Raw genomic sequence first — 22,291 nt, 5'->3', positions numbered from 1 at the left:
GCAACTGCAGGGATTAAGCTCTTTTCCAGTCTGTTTCTTTGCTTTGTTTTTATCTGGGTCATTGCAGAAGAGGATGTTTCACACAGATAGGTGGATCCAAAGGGGAGCAGCTGTTCCAAGGTCTCTGGCTGTTCCTTCTTCTCACACACACCAGAAACTGTGTGTGAGCGTACATCCCTCCAACTTCATCTGTAGACCACGATTTTCTTGCAGACTGGCAGGAAGCTTGCTTCTGTTGCTTTCAGACAAGATAATGGATTTCTCACCCAGTCCAGCTGTCCAGATCTCTTCTCAATGTCAGGGAAGTAGGAATTAAAATCAAAAGTCAAGTTGGCCAAATGTCCCTCTATTATTGACTTCACTGGAGCTCTCTCCACGTCCTCATGGGAGAGGAAAGCATCAGGGCTGTACCGAATGCTACGAAGCTTCGATCATAATGTTGACATTCGAATTCTAAATCAACATTCGAATTTTTAATACATATTTATTTTCTTTTTTCTTATTAAAAAAAATAAATTGTGTCTATTCAATGGGGGTTTTCTTCACAGTTGCAGTTAAAGATTAGGCTACACTAATATTATAATATTATACTATAAGACGTCACCATCACTTTCATACCAACCGTGCCCTTATTGGATTATTATTATATATTTTTTTTTATCCACTTTTTCTCCTTATTTTTCTATTTTTCTCCCATCCCAATTTTGGATTATTTATGTTGATGAAACTGATGAGTTATCTTCATTAAAGAAAGTTGATTTAATAAAAGAAAAAGACTAATTTAATCAGATTAATCACTTTATTCAATTTGATGATTTAGTTAAAAAAAAATACATTAGACATGTTCGAATACTTCCTATCGAAGCTTCGAATGTTAAAAAAAAATGACATTCGGTACAGCCGTAGAAAGCATCTACCCCAGGAGAGCAGGCGAGATCCCCCTCTGCACATGACCTTTTCCACAGCTCTGCTTTCTTGAGAAAACCACCCACCTTGTCATACAGGTTCAGAATGTTAGTGTCCTTGCCTTGCAGACACACATTAAGTTCGTTCAGCTTTGTGAATATATCTGAAAGATATGCTAGCTTTGCAAGCCAGTCAGTGTCATTGAACAAGGTGGCATGGGGAGAGCCATGATCCGGCAGAAAGATGCGCACTTCAGATCGTAATTCAAACAGCCTGTTGAGAAGTCTCCCTCGGGGAGCCAGCGCACCTCCGTGTGTAGTGACAACTGTGTGTTCAGATTCCATGTTTTCACATAATCTGCGAAACAGTCGCGCATTAAGTGGCCTTGATTTACAGTAATGTAGTTAATTACCTTGACGGCATCGTTCTAAGCGGCATGCAACACAGGGCTCATTTTCTTGGATGCCAATGCTTCCTTGTGTATGATACAGTGAGTCCACTGCACGTCGGGATTCTCCTTCCTAATCCTAATTTAATGTATTATATTGGTATATTAATTTGTGAATTATTCATGACTATGATAAAGATTTTCACACCTTTAGAACTTTTCTCGCAGTAACCACACGTTTTGAGAAACACTGTGTTAGAGCAATGGAAAATTACTGAAAGGAAGACCTTTGGGTGAACTGTGTCTGTCCATCTGGGGTGCAGATTTACATACATTTACAGTGTACTTACTCCCAAATGGAAAGAGGAAGCTCGTAACGTCAAAAGAAGAGACATTGTTATACAGATCCTATGCTGATGAGTTATCTACACATGCCCTTAGACTTGTTCATCACACTGTATGAAATAAAGTTTTAATCTCCTCTTTCCAGAGAGACTTCTCGACCACTGCATTGTTCTCGTGTAAGAGTCCTCTCTCCATGTACATGTGCAAGGAATAAAGACTTGTATTCACAGACATCTGAATCAACGCATCAATCCAGATTACTGAGGGGATAATGTTTTCCTGACAAGGGTCCTGACCTGGCAGTATAGAGGTCCTGAAGGGTGGACAGATCACAGTCGATGATCCTCTCTGCTGCTCTGGTGACATGTTGAGTCTCGCCTTACCCTGGACGTGGGCAGGGCCATACCAGACATATCCTGGGTGTTAGCAGGGCCATACCAGACATATCCTGGGTGTTAGCAGGGCCATACCAGACATATCCTGGGTGTTAGCAGGGCCATACCAGACATATCCTGGGTGTTAGCAGGGCCATACCAGACATATCCTGGGTGTTAGCAGGGCCATACCAGACATATCCTGGGTGTTAGCAGGGCCATACCAGACATATCCTGGGTGTTAGCAGGGCCATACCAGACATATCCTGGGTGTTAGCAGGGCCATACCAGACATATCCTGGGTGTTAGTGGGCCATACCAGACATATCCTGGGTGTTAGCAGGGCCATACCAGACATATCCTGGGTGTTAGTGAGCCATACCAGACATATCCTGGGTGTTAGTGGGCCATACCAGACATATCCTGGGTGTTAGTGGGCCATACCAGACATATCCTGGGTGTTAGCAGGGCCATACCAGACATATCCTGGGTGTTAGCAGGGCCATACCAGACATATCCTGGGTGTTAGCAGGGCCATACCAGACATATCCTGGGTGTTAGCAGGGCCATACCAGACATATCCTGGGTGTTAGCAGGGCCATACCAGACATATCCTGGGTGTTAGCAGGGCCATACCAGACATATCCTGGGTGTTAGCAGGGCCATACCAGACATATCCTGGGTGTTAGTGGGCCATACCAGACATATCCTGGGTGTTAGCAGGGCCATACCAGACATATCCTGGGTGTTAGCAGGGCCATACCAGACATATCTTGGGTGTTAGTGGGCCATACCAGACATATCCTGGGTGTTAGCAGGGCCATACCAGACATATCCTGGGTGTTAGCAGGGCCATACCAGACATATCCTGGGTGTTAGCAGGGCCATACCAGACATATCCTGGGTGTTAGTGGGCCATACCAGACATATCCTGGGTGTTAGCAGGGCCATACCAGACATATCCTGGGTGTTAGCAGGGCCATACCAGACATATCCTGGGAGTTGGCAGTTATTGAGGAGTTATCGATAGCGGTGTAAAACTGGACCAGCATTGTTGTTGGCAGTTTGAATGTCCTCAGCTGCCTGACGTTAATTTTCCTTCTCTTTGTTTTGACTGATAACAGGGACATTTCACATAAACAATTAGACACATCGTTTTATTGAGTTTTATATACTTTTTATTGGTGTCTTTTCCATTATTGACTCACTGGTGCGTGTTCCTCTCAAATGTTCTGAAGTGTAACCTGGGGTATAACACCTTCAAGTACAGTCATTTGACCCCAAACATAAACAATGGTCCTCATTCTCGAAACGAGAACGGAACATCTTTGTCAACCTCAGTCTATCCTTTCCCCCTCTCTTCTGTCTATCCCTCTCCATCCACTTCTCTATTGCTCTCCTAACCTTTTAAATCTCTCTCTCTCTCTCTCTCTCTCTCTCTCTCTCTATCTCTCTGTATAGAACATGTTACGTCGTAATGAGGAGTTGGAGAATGGGACAGCTTGGTCCAACTCCTCCGAGTCCTCAGACGACTCCTCCAGTCCACAGCTGTCTGTGGCACTAAGGAGCTCCACACACAATAAGGTAGCCTGTCTGTCTGTCTGTCCACCTGTCTGTCTGTCTGTCCACCTGTCTGTCTGTCCACCTGTCTGTCTGTCCACCTGTCTGTCTGTCCACCTGTCTGTACATTGTGAATTGTTTTTCTGTCTCTTTCTGTCTCTCTATCCGTTTGTCTCTCTGTTTATCTAATTCTGTCTCTCTATTTCTCTCTTTCCCCCTGTCTCTTTTTGTCCCTCTCTCCCTCTCTCTCTCTATCTCTCTCTCCCTCTCCCTCTCCCTCTCCCTCTCCCTCTCCCTCTCCCTCTCTCTCTCTCTCTCTCTCTCTCTCTCTCCTCTCTCTCTCTCTCTCTCTCTCTCTCTCTCTCTCTCTCTCTCTCTATCTCTCTCTCTATCCCTCTCCCTCTCCCTCTCCCTCTCTATGTCTCTCTCTCTCTCTCTCTCTAGCCTGTGGTGAACCCTGACCTCCAGCCAACTGCAACAGGAGGTCCTGCCCCTCAGATCGATATCACCTTCTGCGCCAGAAACTCCGCCTCCTCCACGCCAAACTCCGCCCACCGAGCACACACAGCCGACGAATCCCACGACGGCACAGAGCAGCGAGGGGAGGGACTCAGGTAGCCCTCCCATGTTTTCTTCAACACCTTTAGATCAATGTAGCTTTCATAGATCCTGCTTATAGGGAAACTCTAAGAACACATTTGAAACTTTGGACCAAAATACACACTGAGCTGGTGTTAGATGTACTCGTATAGGCCTTTCACACCGGCAGGGCTCCGTTACAGTTCCTAAACCTCATTTTGAACCGGCCAGCGCATTCAGACCGAAAAGAAATTTGGTTTGAAACCTGAAAAATTGGTTCTCATCTGCAACTAGCATTTTATGGTTTTTCCTTGCGAACCGTGACATCATCAGTAGTAGGGTTGGGCACTCCTAACTTCCGGTTCCGGAACCGTTAAGAAGATGTTTGCATTTTGATTCTCAGCAACCAAATTAAACTGTTTACTATCCTCCCTACAACCGGCCAGTGGGGGGCATATGCAAGCAACGTTCAAGACAGGGGAGGGAAGAATTGGCAATTTTTTTTGTATTTATTGGTTTAAAATACAGAGACAGTGCATATTAAGGAACATTTGACTGTAAATATGCCAGTTTAGCCAGGTTGGCAAATTTTCAACTGTAGTCTCTGGGGCAGGTGACATGAGCACTACAATAATTAAGACATAGTACAATAATTAAAACACAGTAGGAATCAGTAGGTTACAATACACTAAAATACATACAAATAAATACATTAAAATACATTACAATACATCACAACCCCTCAGTTAAAATGGTCGCACACTTGACCATCTCTCAACCATGATTTTAAGTTAGTTTTAAATTAAATGTAACGTTGACATTGAAATTGGGATGGGAGAAAAATAGAAAAATAGGAGAAAAAGTGGATCCAAAAAAAGAACAGGAATCGAAATGGAGAATCGGAATCGGAATTGTTCAAATCCAAACGATGCCCAACCCTAATCATCAGAGGGTCATTTTCTAGGCTGTAGAGACAAGAGGAAGAAGGACAGCGACTGACAACAATGTCAACAATGTCCAAGTTAATGGTAAACGTTTATTTGCAGTGGTCTGCCGAGTTCCAATTAGATTGTATGAACTAAGCAGGTGAAATGTTGGCTGGTCAAGTACTTAAAGAACGCTGCTGCAGAGTATACACAAGCCGCTCAACGTGAAATACACGTTATAAGCTGATAAATCTTATGATTTATGCACAAAAGCCATTATTTTTTCCAGCGAATCTCTTAGTTACAATTAGATTGTATGAACTAAGCAGGTGAAATGTTGGTAGGTTACCGGTAGGTATTTAAAGATTGCTATTGTATACTACGAGTAGATTGGCCTACAACTACAAGCCCCACAACTACTGCTTTCACGTGAAGTGGGAATCCCTGTTCAATGTGATGTATAACTACTATGGTAACTGATCGTCCTCGATATTTTCCTTTTATCAGCCTCCCCAGTTAGTAGCTAGATTAATACATTTAGTGTATGTGGCAATAATCAAAGAATCTGGATGAAATCATTGCTGTATCTGTCTGAATCAGATGACACTGTCAGCCATTTTGAGCCTCTCTTGGTCCATATATGCGCATAAGTGCGTGCCATGCCACAAGGTCTTCCCCAATCTGGAGGCCAGACTGTTTAGAGTAGGTGCATTGAGCATTGACTGAGCAACGCTCCCCGTTGATGTGAACGTGGGCTGGTTCGCCAGAAAGCACCAAGGTTCTGAGACTCTAGAACTGAACCAGAGCCAGAACCAGAACCGTGTCTGTCTGAAAGCGGTAAAAGGTACTCTTATAGAGTCAAATACACACTGAGCTAGTGTTAAATGTACTCTTATAGAGTCAAATACACACTGAGCTGGTGTTAAATGTACTCTTATAGAGTCAAATACACACTGAGCTAGTGTTAAATGTACTCTTATAGAGTCAAATACACACTGAGCTAGTGTTAAATGTACTCTTATAGAGTCAAATACACACTGAGCTGGTGTTAAATGTACTCTTATAGAGTCAAATACACACTGAGCTAGTGTTAAATGTACTCTTATAGAGTCAAATACACACTGAGCTGGTGTTAAATGTACTCTTATAGAGTAAAATACACACTGAGCTGGTGTTAAAGGTACTCTTATAGAGTCAAATACACACTGAGCTGGTGTTAAATGTACTCTTATAGAGTCAAATACACACCGAGCTGGTGTTAAATGTACTCTTATAGAGTAAAATACACACTGAGCTGGTGTTAAATGTACTCTTATAGAGCACAGAACATAGATGTTGCTGCTTTCATTGTTTATGTTTGTCTTCCTTTTACGTACAGGGAGGAAGAGGAGAGGCCAGACACTGTGGCGTCGCTAGGAAATGAGGAAGAAGACTCGTGCAAAAGGTCGTCATCGGCGACAGGAGGGGCGGTGCCTAACGGACACGCCTCCCGCTCCTCCTACTCCCGGTCGCTGAGCCACATCAGCGAGAACAGTGTGGACGGCGTGCTGTTGACGGACAGGACGGCCGACGAATCGGTGGAGGTGGCCTCTGTGGTGGCCGGGATCTCCGTTGACGACATTGTAATGGAGTTGCCCGCTAAAACGCCCAAACCACTGAAATGTCCTGTCGCCGTGGAGACCGCAGAGTCGCCCAGGAGGGTGGTGGTCGTTGTGGACACCTCCAGTTGTACCACGGTGGAGACAGAGGACACAAGAGACAACAGGGGAGGGCAGGGGGAGGAACCAAGCGCTCCTCTCTCCTCTTCGACTTCTCAAACCACCAGCATCCAACCAACAGACCCCAACAACACACACCCACAGACACACACACACTCACAGACAGACTCGCAGAGCACAGAGGACATATGCTACATAGCCCACCGGGTCTTGGTAGAGGCCGAGGAGAAGCCTGGGGCTGGAGTAGACATGGCGCCCGGGGAGAGTGAGGTGGCTGTGGACAGTGGGGTAGAAGAGGCGCTGGGAGCGGTCATCTCCTCCCTGGACGATTACAGAGGCCAGTTCCCTGAGCTGCAACTACTGGAGCAAGAGCTGAGCCTGCTGCAGGCCACACTGAAGGTGTGTGTGCGTGTGTGTGCGTGTGCGTGTGCGTGTGCGTGTGTGTGTGTGTGTGTGTGTGTGTGTGTGTGTGTGTGTGTGTGTGTGTGTGCGTGCGCGCGCGTGCGTGTGTGGTGGTTGGGGGGGGGGGGGGGCGTTTGTGTGTTTTCAGTGTTTGATTTGGTGACATTTGTACCTCAGTGATCTCAATGTATAAACACACACACACACACACACACACACACACACACACACACACACACACACACAGAGCTGTGTTAGCTAGTTGAGTCATTCAGGAGAAGGAACAGATAACATACCACAGCAGGGTGGGCTAGTCTGAGGACAGGGAACCAACTTCCTGCCCCTCCCACAATGCACTAGGAGATGTCAGGGAGATCTGTGTGTGTGTGTGTGTGTGTGTGTGTGTGTGTGTGTGTGTGTGTGTGTGTGTGTGTGCGTGCGTGCTGACTAATAGTGCAGATAAACTATAACTGATATGACGAGGCCTCGTTTGCAGAGTCATGAATGGTGATGCCGTCATGGTGGAGTCTATGCAGGGAGGTTCTGGTTTATGTAAATATTAGTATTAAACTGTGAGTCAGGACGTCAGTCGCCTCTCTGTCTCTCCACCCAAAGGAACAGTTCAACCTCAGGATGTTAAAAGCTGCAATCTGTAATCAAAATGAAACAAAGGGCTAGAAAACTGAAAGCCAACCCCTCAGATTGACCTCTTGATACAAGGAGAGAATCTATGCATTTTTAACGCATTCTGGTGCTGTAAACATTTTGTTTATATTTGTAATGTTTGTAAACAGTGCTTAAAATGTATCTGCATTTGAGCAATGATAAGTAAAAGGTTTATTTTCCAGGTACAACTCAAACTTTATGTATCAACAGTCGGGCCCTCATTTATCAATAATGCGTAGAAAGTGTTCTATTTTCGTTCCTAAGCACGGAATTTAGAATGTCTCTACACACCGAAATATCGGGATTTATCAACCGTGCGTGCACAGGTTGTACGCACACTCCGCGTTGATAAATACCAATGTTCTTACCGGCTATGCTCGTGCATAATTGTAAGCATTTGCGTACTGAACCGCCCCTAATTAATAATATATGGTAATGAAACACCCCCATGGAATGTAGAATAATGGACTAAGCGGACTTGAAACTTCACTGAGAGCGAGTCATCCGTGATCAATCTCGCTCTCAGTGAAGTTTCAACGGAGGTCATCCTATTCTAACCAACAAATTGAAGCTAGAAAGCATTTCGTTGTGACCAATCTTATTTGGAAACATGACACACAAAATAATAGTATTTCACTTTTTATTTTAAACAATATTTAATCGCGTTTGGAGGTGGGTGTTGTGTGTCTGCCCCCCCCCCCCCCTGCCAAACAAGCAGGCCAACTGCGCTCTAAAGGGCTCTTGTTTGCGCGTGAGCCCGTTATAATTGCACTCCTGTTGGGTCGTTCGTTGGGTTGGTCAGAGTCATTAACTATGGCTTCAGTGGATAACCCCGATCACCTGCGTTTAAGCGATATTCTAATTACAGATACCCCCAGTAATAACATTACAATTTAATTCAATACAATGCGTGCCTTCCTCCCGGTCACCAGCAACGACATGTATCCGACAAATGCGCATCGCAACATCGACTGAGTGGAATCCCTTTCTATTCACATCACATACATAACTGAATTTGTGATGGAGCTTTGACGGCTACAGTCAGTGCACCCCATAGTATTCCGATAACTACTACTATTTTACAATTAACTATACAATTACGGGTCGATACAGAACACGTCAGTGTTGAAGCTAACGCATGAAAGTCCGTCTCATGTTGCAGTCTTCATATTCTACCACTTGGTGACATGTAGATTATACGCACAATCTCAAGCACACATTCATTTTGATCAATCACACACTTTGCATAGAAATGATTGTACGCACGGTTTACGCACATATCTGTGCGTACGTTACGCAGCGTTGATAAATGAGGGCCCTGAGCGGAGGAGAACTCAGCTAGCTAGCTAGGAGGATAATAAGAGAAAACACATCTTTCTGTTTGTTTGCCTATCCTCACAATTGTGTGTGTGTGTGTGTGTGTGTGTGTGTGTGCGCGTGTGTGTGTGTGTGTGTGTGTGTGTGTGTGTGTGTGTGCGTGTGCGCATGTGTGTGTGTGTGTGTGTGCAGGGTGGCAGCCACAGTCGGTCCCCCAGTGTGATGAGTCTCACGGTGGAGACGGCTCTGGGAAGCTTCGACTTCCTGAATACATCTGACCAAGAGGAGGATGAGGAAGAGGAGGAAGGAGGGAGGAAGAGCAGGTCTGGCAGGTCAGTAGTTTCATCAAATATGGTTGTGATTATAAGTAGGGATGTCCCGATCACATGATTTTCAGAAGATCGGAATCGGGGAAAAAAATCGGAATTTTTAATTTTTTTTCGTTTTTTTTTTATTCAACAAACATGACCATGTTCACGTCTTAAACTCATACTGAGGCCTTAGTTTTGGTTTTAAATTGCATATCATCATTCATTTATTTATTGTCACACAGAGCAGAAGAATTTTGCCAAAACAAACGCATTTCCTTTGATTTAATTATACATGAAATGATTTATGTCAAGGATGAGGGACATCCACTAGTTGCAGAACTTGCAGTCACCTGATTTTTACAGACGATGGCGCCATTGCTCTCATGAAGCAGCAGGTTGGAGGCGGAGTTTTTAGATTACTCCGGTTGCAATGCCTCGCTTGAATGAAGTTAACTTTTCACCTGGATAACGTCAACCTGCAGCCGACCAGTGGGAGGCATAGTCTAGCAACGTTCGAGACAGGGGAGGGGAGAATTGAAGGAAGAATTGGTGAGGCGAAATTGGGATAAAAAAAAATATATATATATATATATAAATAAAATAAAAATGTATCGGTTACTAATGTGAAAGATCGGATTGGGAAAGATCGGTATCGGTAGATACTCAAAATCACATGATCGGGATCGGATCGGGAGCAAAGAAATGTGATCGGGACATCCCTAATTATAAGGTAGCAGTCCCTATAAGACAAGGTATTGCTATTCTTTCATCTACTGTGCATCATTTCACAAGGATTCAATGTCCCGGATGACATCACTGGTGGACACACACACACACACACACACACACACACACACACACACACACACACACACACTGCATGGGTATTTCACGCAGGCACAGAACTACTAAGGAACATCCTGTTTGAATTGAAAGTCAATCACCTCAACAAAACACGATGACTGACAGAGTCTGATGCTAAATTTTTGCGCCACAACAAAAACACATTTGAAATCGCATAACAACTTGAAATCACGTAACAACTTGCAGCTGAAAAGGATTCTATGTGTCATTCTGATATCCTCATATTGGCTGCATTGGCTCTCAAATGATTCACCAGCATAACACATAATTTGTCACATCCTTAGTCTACTAGCCTACTAGCCTACTAACCTACTAACCTACATCAGCCGTACACCCACACCCAAGTGGTTGTGTTTCTTTTACACACCACCCTTCCAGTCCCTGCCACCAGTGATGAAAATATATTTTGAGCAGCGCTAGTTCACTTTTTCTGGTTCAGTGGCAGTGGTGAAGTTCTGCCGGGAAGTCAATTCAAACTGGTTTCTTTAGAATTCCAATATATCTGAGGCCATTTTTTTTTTACAATTTTATAATTTAAACCAAAAGCCATATCGGCAGGCCCTGGAGCTCTACAGCCATCTGTTACTCCCACAGTGACCCTGCTAGCAACAGACAACGAGGGAACTAACATTAACCAAGCAGCAACTTTTGCCCCGACCTGCACAAACGCTGACCAGACCAGGGCGGCAGTGTGGAGTAACAGCAAACAGCAGACTATCTTCCGAACTTGGCACACAGTCTCTTCAGCTTCCCAAATAACTAAGACACAATCTCTTCAGCTTCCCAAATAACTAAGACACAATCTCTTCAGCTTCCCAAATAACTAAGACACAGTCTCTTCAGCTTCCCAAATAACTAAGACACAGTCTCTTCAGCTTCCCAAATAACTAAGACAGTCTCTTCAGCTTCCCAAAGAGCTAAGACACAGTCTCTTCAGCTTCCCAAATAACTAAGACACAGTCTCTTCAGTTTCCCAAATAACTAAGACAGTCTCTTCAGCTTCCCAAATAACTAAGACACAGTCTCTTCAGCTTCCCAAATAACTAAGACACAGTCTATTCAGTTTCCCAAATAACTAAGACACAGTCTCTTCAGTTTCCCAAATAACTAAGACACAGTCTCTTCAGCTTCCCAAATAACTAAGACACAGTCTATTCAGTTTCCCAAATAACTAAGACACAGTCTCTTCAGTTTCCCAAATAACTAAGACACAGTCTCTTCAGCTTCCCAAAGAGCTAAGACAGTCTCTTCAGTTTCCCAAATAACTAAGACACAGTCTCTTCAGTTTCCCAAATAACTAAGACACAGTCGCTTCAGCTTCCCAAATAACTAAGACACAGTCTCTTCAGTTTCCCAAATAACTAAGACACGTCTCTTCAGCTTCCCAAATAACTAAGACACAGTCTCTACAGCTTCCCAAATAACTAAGACACAGTCTCTTCAGCTTCCCAAATAACTAAGACACAGTCTCTTCAGCTTCCCAAATAACTAAGACACAGTCTCTTCAGCTTCCCAAATAACTAAGACACAGTCTCTTCAGCTTCCCAAATAACTAAGACACAGTCTCTTCAGTTTCCCAAATAACTAAGACACAGTCGCTTCAGCTTCCCAAATAACTAAGACACAGTCTCTTCAGTTTCCCAAATAACTAAGACACAGTCTCTTCAGCTTCCCAAATAACTAAGACACAGTCTCTTCAGCTTCCCAAATAACTAAGACACAGTCTCTTCAGCTTCCCAAATAACTAAGACAGTCTCTTCAGCTTCCCAAATAACTAAGACAGTCTCTTCAGCTTCCCAAATAACTAAGACAGTCTCTTCAGTTTCCCAAATAACTAAGACACAGTCTCTTCAGCTTCCCAAATAACTAAGACACAGTCTCTTCAGCTTCCCAAATAACTAAGACAGTCTCTTCAGTTTCCCAAATAACTAAGACAGTCTCTTCAGTTTCCCAAATAACTAAGACACAGTCTCTTCAGTTTCCCAAATAACTAAGACAGTCTCTTCAGCTTCCCAAATAACTAAGACACAGTCTCTTCAGCTTCCCAAATAACTAAGACAGTCTCTTCAGCTTCCCAAATAACTAAGACACAGTCTCTTCAGCTTCCCAAATAACTAAGACACAGTCTATTCAGTTTCCCAAATAACTAAGACACAGTCTCTTCAGTTTCCCAAATAACTAAGACACAGTCTCTTCAGCTTCCCAAATAACTAAGACACAGTCTATTCAGTTTCCCAAATAACTAAGACACAGTCTCTTCAGTTTCCCAAATAACTAAGACACAGTCTCTTCAGCTTCCCAAAGAGCTAAGACACAGTCTCTTCAGTTTCCCAAATAACTAAGACACAGTCTCTTCAGCTTCCCAAAGAGCTAAGACAGTCTCTTCAGCTTCCCAAATAACTAAGACACAGTCTCTTCAGTTTCCCAAATAACTAAGACACAGTCTCTTCAGCTTCCCAAAGAGCTAAGACACAGTCTCTTCAGCTTCCCAAATAACTAAGACACAGTCTCTTCAGCTTCCCAAATAACTAAGACACAGTCTCTTCAGTTTCCCAAATAACTAAGACACAGTCTCTTCAGCTTCCCAAATAACTAAGACACAGTCTATTCAGCTTCCCAAATAACTAAGAGAGTCTCTTCAGCTTCCCAAAGAGCTAAGACACAGTCTCTTCAGCTTCCCAAATAACTAAGACACAGTCTCTTCAGCTTCCCAAATAACTAAGACACAGTCTCTTCAGCTTCCCAAATAACTAAGACACAGTCTCTTCAGCTTCCCAAATAACTAAGACACAGTCTCTTCAGCTTCCCAAATAACTAAGACACAGTCTCTTCAGCTTCCCAAAGAGCTAAGACACAGTCTCTTCAGTTTCCCAAATAACTAAGACACAGTCTCTTCAGCTTCCCAAATAACTAAGACACAGTCTCTTCAGCTTCCCAAAGAGCTAAGACACAGTCTCTTCAGCTTCCCAAATAACTAAGACAGTCTCTTCAGCTTCCCAAATAACTAAGACACAGTCTCTTCAGCTTCCCAAATAACTAAGACACAGTCTCTTCAGTTTCCCAAATAACTAAGACAGTCTCTTCAGTTTCCCAAATAACTAAGACAGTCTCTTCAGCTTCCCAAATAACTAAGACAGTCTCTTCAGTTTCCCAAATAACTAAGACACACTCTCTTCAGTTTCCCAAATAACTAAGACAGTCTCTACAGCTTCCCAAATAACTAAGACAGTCTCTTCAGCTTCCCAAATAACTAAGACAGTCTCTTCAGTTTCCCAAAGAGCTAAGACACAGTCTCTTCAGCTTCCCAAATAACTAAGACAGTCTCTTCAGTTTCCCAAAGAGCTAAGACACAGTCTCTTCAGCTTCCCAAATAACTAAGACACAGTCTCTTCAGTTTCCCAAATAACTAAGACAGTCTCTTCAGCTTCCCAAATAACTAGTCCATCATAACATTTATGACGGGGTGGACCTAGCACATTTGGCGCCCTAGGCGAGCTTCACCACTGCGCCCCCCCCCCCCCCCCAAATCAAAACATCTTAACAGGTATACTGTATAACTCTTTACTGTATAACTTATACAGTAAAGTACTGCACCTTTATTTATTACAAGCAAGAACAAGAGCTAAGAATAAATGTAAAGTGCACACTAAAGAATTAAAACAAATAAACAACTTAGCTAACAAACAATAATAATAATAACAATAACAAACAATAAAATAATGTGCAAATTTGCTTTCAAAGAAAATTACGAAGAAATGTAAAGTGCACACTAAAGAATTAAAACAAACAACTTAGCTAGCAAACAATAATAATAATAACAATAACAAACAATAAAATAACATGCAAATGTGAGAAAATGCTGTATTGTAAAATATGTTACACATGTCAAATAATCTAAATATAATATGCTAAATAAACAAACAAATAAATAAAAATGACAAATTCACTTTGTCTCAAGAACTATTTACATTCCACTCCCTATCATCACACTGTAGCTCGGTTTCCATTTACAGTGCAATCCTTCTGGCCTTCCTCGCTGCAAAGTCATCAATCACATCATCATATGAAATCTGACCACCAACCTCATGGTTAATACTGATTACAGCCAGACCACTGAGGCGTTCTTGAGCCATGGTTGACCTCAGGTATGTTTTCAAGAGTTTTAATTTTTGAAAAACTCCTCTCGGCTGAAGCTATGTTACTGGTACACAATACACAAGTTGGGATATATTTCTGTCAGCTGCTTTGTGTGTATGAATTTCAACAACTCAAGAGTTGTCATGCTTTTTGATGGCAAGTCAGGTAAATTTTCCAACTCCTGAGCCAGCTCCTTCCCATCCAAATCAGATTGCCCTCCATGGCTTAAGGTGTGTGCAAGTGCCTCTGCTTGCTTCATCAGCTCTTGGTGTGGCAGGTCTTGGAAATGTACAGAATGCCAAACTTGTCTTCCACATGTTCAAGAGTGGTAAACCTCTCCTTTTGAGCTATGCCTATCTTATTAGAACAGTTGAATCAGGTGTGTTAGTTCTGGGTTGGAACGAAAACATTAAACAGGACTGGAGTTGAGAACCACTGAGCTAGTTAGCTAACATTAGCGCACATTATGACAGGGTTGAATTTGGCAAATGTTTGACTCGGATAGTCAATGTGCTTTTCTGAGGTAAACTTAACGTTAGCTAACGTTACCAACTAACTAACATTCCACCACACTGGATAGCTCGCTACACCAAAACTAACATTGTTATTATTACAAAAATTTCTATTTCATGACACAACGAAAATGACGCAAATTGCTGTATTGCTGAACTTGCTATATGTTTTGCTAAAAATAGGCCTTATGACAGTTTCGACTGAATGGCAATAACAAACGCTGGCTAGCTAACGTTGGCTTGGCTAACTAGCAAGATTACATGATCCATTCGCTAACGTTGACAATACAATCACAATCACACCTTGGCACATTTCTCTTCTTATTTTCTTCTCTTTTTATACTGCGCCCCGGATGGCTTTTGCCTCTTCATAGTTCTCTAACGTTAGTCTTTCTTTCCTCAACGCTCAATTCTATAAACACTTGACTGATACCCATCAATGCACAGCGCTCTAGCATGTTCTGACTGTGAACACCTAAAGCCGAGGCTCTTAAAGACCAACCGACCGTTTTAGATTTTTGGCTAATTTTCCCTTATGTTAGAATTATTTTTTTATGTAAAAAATAATGGTTGCCGATATAGAGGGGGGTGCCAAAACTGCACCAAGCAAAACAAACAAAATTAAATTTAACCGCCTATATCGCCTGTAGGAAACTCCGCCCCACGACATACAGATATACAGTACTGTTACAACCGCACATTTATGACATACAAGATACAGTATACAAATATACAGTACTGCGCCCATTGCGATTTGCTCTACTGCATGCTGAGCTAAACAAAGTCAAGTGATAATTATTTATTTTTAACAAACAAGCTCATCAAACAGTGTGTTACAGAAATAGGTTATACTAAATAGTCACAAAGACCATGACCATTACAAGAGAAACAAAAGAGAAAATACAAACAACAAGAATATCTTCTATTTCCATGACTCTGCTTCACATACTTACTGTGTCCCTAGTAGAGGCAGCCTGGTAGTTAAAGGGGTTTCTGAAAAATCCATAAATCCTGTATTCCTGCTCAATACTGCTGTAATGCCCCTGGTGGTCAAAGGCACCTAGCCCTCATGTAGTATGTCTACCTACACCAGAGGAAGCTCAACAAATCATGTTAAACCCAGATTCGGCTCAAACAAGGGACTAAACACGTTTCGCAATTATGCCACAACAATGTGGAACGCACTACCCAAAGCTGTAAAGGAATGTGAATCCCTGCCCACATTCAAAACCGCCCTTAAAGAGCACCTACGGGAGGCTGCAATTCGAAACTGGCCACCGTAAATGCCCAAAACCCCCACCACCTCCTAATAGACAGTCTCCTCCCCACCGCATGTATATATTCCCTCCCCGCCGTATGTATATTCCCCTCCCACCCACCCACCCCCTCCTAATGTACAGTCCCCTCCCCATCATATGTATATACTCTGTCAGGATCTAGGGGTAACAGTACTGTATATTTGAATACCGCCTATGTCACAAATGTATCAGTACTAAATACCTATATGTCCCTATGCCATAAATGTCATGTATGTTATGTATGTCATAAATGTCTATATGAATTGAAAATGGGGGACCCTGATGGAAACAAGACAAACGTCTTTCTCAGGTCTGCATCCCCTTAACAATTGTATGTATTGAGCCGTACTGTATTGTACCCATTCTGCAATCTGTTAAATAAAGTTTTCATTCATTCATTCATACCAACCTGCTCCAAGGACAGTAGCTAAACCAAACTTTCAATTTTAGAACGAATGTATCTTGGAAACATTTTGTTCGAATCTGTTGTGCACATTCATGACCCCTAGAGGAAGAATGCTCTTGATTTTGGTGACCCCATTCCTGTAGTGCATGTCTAGTTTTCACTCTGAATTTGTGATTTGTGATTGTTGTTTTGATCTTGTAGTTGTCAGCAGGAGAGAGGCTGGGATGCCCCCTCCTGCCCCACCACCCCCCTGACTACAGGCTGCACAGCGCTAGACTGCTCTCTGGTGGTCCATCTGAGGAACTGCAGCTCACAGCTTCTGGTAAGAGACGAGGTGAAGCAAAGATACTGAGAGACTATTTCCTCAGTGTCCAGCATAAACATTATGTATATATATATATATATATATATATATATATTTATATATACATATATATTTGTTCTGTCAGTTGTCCCACCATAAATAAGCTGAAATGAAGCACATTTAATTCAAATATTAATGATAACATTTACATAATTACCACATTACCGCAAAGCAGGTGTAAAATGGTTCAAATTAATACGTTCATTGTGTGTTGTATTTGCTTTTATTGATAATACCAATAGGAAACTATCATTAGGCGTTGGGCTGTGCTTTTTAACACGCATTTATTGGCTTGCCTTACAGGCAATTTTTTTTCCAAAATCACAATTGCAATTCACCTCAAAAAAGGTGTTTGTTTTTTGTTGTTTGGTAGTCAAATTCAAGTGTATTCCTTTCAAATTAAATTAAATTTGAATGTTGAAACTCACTGACAGCCCTAATATGTATTAAAGGGATAGTTTGGAGTTATTTTTTACATGAAGTGGTATGAAATACTTGCCAGTAGTGTAATTGATGCATAGTCGTTAGCTGACTCACTGAGTACTGGCCAAGTTCTGAGTGAGCCGTGTACAGTATCTTCAGACAGACAGGCAGCACATGGGGTCCTGAGTGAGCCGTGTACAGTATCTTCAGACAGACAGGCAGCACATGGGGTCCTGAGTGAGCCGTGTACAGTATCTTCAGACAGACAGGCAGCACATGGGGTCCTGAGTGAGCCGTGTACAGTATCTTCAGACAGACAGGCAGCACATGGGGTCCTGAGTGAGCCGTGTACAGTATCTTCAGACAGACAGACAGGCAGCACATGTGTGGTGTTCACACTGTATGTAATGTACATGTGTAGGGGGCGAGATGCACGGTGTGCATTCAATGAAAATGTGTTATTTTATGTTCTTCACATAAAGGAAGCCAAGGCCAATGAGTCTCAGATCAAAGAAAAAATATTCATTGTAATTTTCCATAAACATTGAAAACAGGTCCCACAGACCGAAATACCACACACAAGGGTTAATCCACACCACAACATGCAAATAATAAACGTTTTAACCGTCCATAACAGAATACAACAGTCCTAATGTATTTCTGACGTTTAATTCTTCTCTCAGACCGACACAATGTCTTGTTTTGTTTTTTGAAGAAGCCAGTGATGATGATGATGAAGATGATGATGATGATGATGATGACGATGATGATGATGATGATGATGATGATGATGATGATGATGATGATGATGATGATGATGATGATGAATGTATTGTTGTCCCCAGCGGTTGGGAACGTTCGGTCCTCTGCGCTGCGGTGAGATGTTTGCTCTGGACAGACTGCTGAGAGAAGCCCGGGTCCTGGACGTCATCAGACGGATCAGCAAGGAGACGCCACAACGACTCACACAGCCTGACGAAGGTGCACATCTTCATCATCATCACGACTTACTGGCATCATCACAGCTATAAATCAACATCAAAAACACACTGTTGACAATATTGATTTAAATGAATTGTTTGTTGAAACTATCTTTCTCTTTCTCTGTCCCTCCATCCATCCATTCATCCATCCACTCATCCCTCTGCCCCTCCATCCATCCCTCCACCCCTCTACCCCTCCATCCATCCATCATCCATCCCTCTGCCCCTCCATCCATCCCTCTGCCCCTCCATCCATCCCTCTGCCCCTCCATCCATCCATCCCTCTGCCCGTCCATCCATCCATCCCTCTGCCCATACATCCATCCCTCTGTCCCTCTATCCATCTGTCCATCCCTCCATCCATCCATCTGTCTATCCATCCCTCGCCATCCCATCCCTCCATCCATCCATCTGTATCTATCCATCCCTCCGTCTCTATCCATCCCTCCCTCCATCCATCCATACATCTCTCCGTCCCACTTTCCTTCCATCCCTCCATCTATCCATCCCTTCATCCCTCTGTCCCTCCATCCCTCCATCAGTCATCCCACAGCTGGAGCAGTGCCAGGGGGCACTGTCACTATGGCAACAGTGTGTTGGGCAGAACAGTGTGTACAGTATTTCCACAGAGACCCTCCTGGCGACCCTATCAAGCGCCTACACCTCCAGACTGCCTGAGAGAGCTGCCAACATGGCAGACACAGGTAGGAGAGCAGGGACCCTGTAGTATCTTTAATCTTTTGTGCACATAATCGCACACACATCCAAAAACTCACATTTATTTAGTTAGGTTATTCATATGTTATACAGTTATTGAGAGTAAATGAGTTTGAATATGGAATATGATATGTTGAATCCTTGTGTTGTGTGCATTACAGCACTGTGTGGAATGATGTTGAGCAGGGGTGGCCAACTTTTTTGGCCACAAGATCTACTTTGCACAGAGTGAAAATCACCACAAGTCGTATCATAGAATGGCTAGTAAATAGTTGCATATTTTAATATTCATGATTTGTGTAAATCTGGGGGGAAAGCATATGTACGCTGATATTATGAGTAAATACTGATGGCATTTACTCTACCTACTTATTAATAATAATGGCTTGGATTTATATAGCGCTCTTCTCTGACTCAGAGCGCTTCACAGAGTCCATTATTCGTTCATACACAGTCATACCGGTGGTGGTAAGCTACAATTGCAGCCAGAGCTGCCCTGAGGCAGACTCACGGAAGCGTGGTGAATAATCATCGCCTACGGCCCCTCCGACCACCACCAACATTCATTCACATGCATCCACATTCATACGAGGCAAGTAGGTTAAGTGTCTTGCCCAAGGACACAACGGCAATGGGATGGACATGGGCTTGAGCGGGATTCGAACCACCAACCCTTCGATCATTGGACGCCCCGCTCTACCCCTGAGCCATAGCCGCCCCACATTAGAAAATATTAAAAAGTAAAGATTAACACTTTGATTGCCTAAGGTTAAATTCATGATATACCATCCGTTGCCAGCTCTATTTGTCTATGGAGAAGTTCCCCTTCTTTGCAGGGCTATAACTTTTTACATTCTATTGCTAGATTGCCATTATTAGGGCCCATTCAATGTCCTATATGTATTGTTCAGGGTGTATGAACGTTAAACTTTTTCATTCACATATTCATACTAAAATACGGTCTAAAGTATAAGTATGTTTTCATCTCTTTCTGCAGCTTTCTCCAGAACGTGATTTATAGCCCCAAATGCATTATATTGATGATCAAATACAGTTTTGTAGCGATCGGTGCCAGATGAAAAATTTCAAATGGACGTGCTTCTAGAAGTTTCTACGTATCATCTGATGATGACCGGATGGGCGGGGGATCGTTTATAATTCCGTGGGCAACGTTATACCATTCATCTAATGTGGGTCAAATGTTCATCATAGCAGTTAGTGTCGAACACGGTAATACTACACGCTAAAACTCACCCCAGTCTCCGCGGGCCGTTGGGCGATCAGCGTGGGGTAGACAGTTTTCCATTATGGGATGTCGAAATACCCGGTCCATTTCCAGGTTGTATAATAGTATATACGTCCAAATCATGTTGTTTATCGAGTTATTGGCAACGGATCGCTATGTATTGTGTTGAGCTCGAGTCCCGGGACCTATAGAGAGTGCCCGGAAGTAATATGGGTGATCACCACTTCATCCACATGACTTCCTGTTTGGCGCTTCTGCCGATCGGCCACCAGATGGCGCTCTTGAACCGCTAGAGGATTGAGAGGAGCTCAGAACTGTGTGTGAAGGCTGCAGAGGGGAAATATGATTCCGATCACAGATTTTTGAAATATTGATATTAAAGACGAGTTAGGGCGTCCTCTGCAACTTTAGCATGGCTAGGAAAGACGCCTAAACACGTTTTCGGCACTTAAAGTGTTAAGGTTAAAGACAAATTCTCAGTGATCAAGATGTTTATTTGACATTTAAGAAATCTTGCATTGTACAATACAAAATATTGTATATATTCTCTCTTATTTCAGAAGCAAATTCTTTTTCAAACATTTTAATCTGTCCAGAAATGTCCCTCTGCTCAGCCAGTGGATGTCTGAGCAATAATGGCAAAATAATAGCACAGCCACAGCCAAAGAGCACACCTGACACACTTCAAATAAAAACATTTGACAGACAAGTCTAGTGTCATGACATGTCAGATCCAGGTGATGGGAGTGCTAGGCTAGCATAACTTTCTCCACAAGAGTGTTGGGTTTTTACTAGTGCTGTCAGGCGATAAAAAAATGTAATCTAATTAATTACAGGATTTGTAATTAATTAATCTAATTGATCGCATTTTAATCGCATAACCATTTTAGGCCTGATATTCTATATTTTATAATCATATTTCAAATGGCATGTGTCCGGATGGCAGAATTCAGTACTGTATCTACAAAACCTTCTGTTTAATCATCTTCCATTTATTCATTTGCTTAGATTTTTCAGGTCTGGTCAATTTTAGCATGGTGTTATTCACAGTCAAAGATAAAAAAGAATTTATTGATATTCTCATTTGGTTCATTACAATTTACTCAAGCCTAGTTAGTAACAGACACAGTATTTCTCACACTGGGAATACATTCCCTGATATCCATAGATGTCCCTAGAATCAGATACCAAGAACATGCAAATAGCCCATATTAAAAAAACATCTATAAATGTGTATGCTATGTCCTTATGGAATGAATGAGATTAAAAAATATTTAAAGAAAAAAAATAATTTATTAATAATAATAATACATTTTTAGTTAATTTTCATAACGCGATAATTTGCTGTGTAATTAATTAATCTAATTAACGCGATAAACTGACAGCCCTTTTACATGTCACACTGCTCCATGAGAGACATAAGAATACCTCGTGACACACATTACATTTCAACTTGTATGTCTACAAATGATCTGTTACACTGCCACGCCACGGATATTCCTTCTGACTTGAAGGAAGAGACTATTTTTAAATACTCACACAATTGCAAAATAGCCAACAAGAGACACACGCATGCACATGATTGCACACACACACTGAGGCACAGAGGGAGAGACATGCTTCTTATTTTGTGTAACCCTTTTCTCTCTAGTAACAATTTATGTTAAAGTAGTTGTGATTCCTGCAATTCCCACAGTGCTTCAGAGACAGGGAGAGAGAAAGGGGCTTGGTCGAGAGAGGATCGAGCTTGGCAGATAGCGAGTGATATACCGATATTGTCCAACTCTTAATTTCCGTTACCGATATCAACCGATACCGATATATGCAGGGTTTCCCCCCCAAAAAAACG

At 42.5% G+C, this 22,291-nt stretch overlaps 1 protein-coding gene across 2 annotated transcripts in view; it reads left to right on the top strand.

The window, feature by feature from the left end:
* ripor1 (RHO family interacting cell polarization regulator 1) overlaps positions 1-22,291 on the top strand; it is a 105,471-nt gene that overhangs the window by 71,061 nt on the left and 12,119 nt on the right. For both annotated transcript variants that reach the window (XM_084316559.1, XM_084316560.1), the window contains exons 13-19: positions 3,475-3,597; positions 4,018-4,187; positions 6,457-7,195; positions 9,374-9,513; positions 16,911-17,031; positions 18,342-18,477; positions 19,022-19,183. In XM_084316559.1, coding sequence (XP_084172685.1) covers positions 3,475-3,597; positions 4,018-4,187; positions 6,457-7,195; positions 9,374-9,513; positions 16,911-17,031; positions 18,342-18,477; positions 19,022-19,183 — 1,591 coding nt within the window. The remainder of the gene's footprint in view (positions 1-3,474; positions 3,598-4,017; positions 4,188-6,456; positions 7,196-9,373; positions 9,514-16,910; positions 17,032-18,341; positions 18,478-19,021; positions 19,184-22,291) is intronic.

This window comes from Notolepis coatsorum, assembly GCF_963971535.1.
Source record: "Notolepis coatsorum genome assembly, chromosome: 6".
Classification (NCBI taxonomy): Eukaryota; Metazoa; Chordata; class Actinopteri; order Aulopiformes; family Paralepididae; genus Notolepis; species Notolepis coatsorum.
Note: the sequence above shows the minus strand (reverse complement) of the source record. Positions and strands in the feature narration are given on the sequence as shown.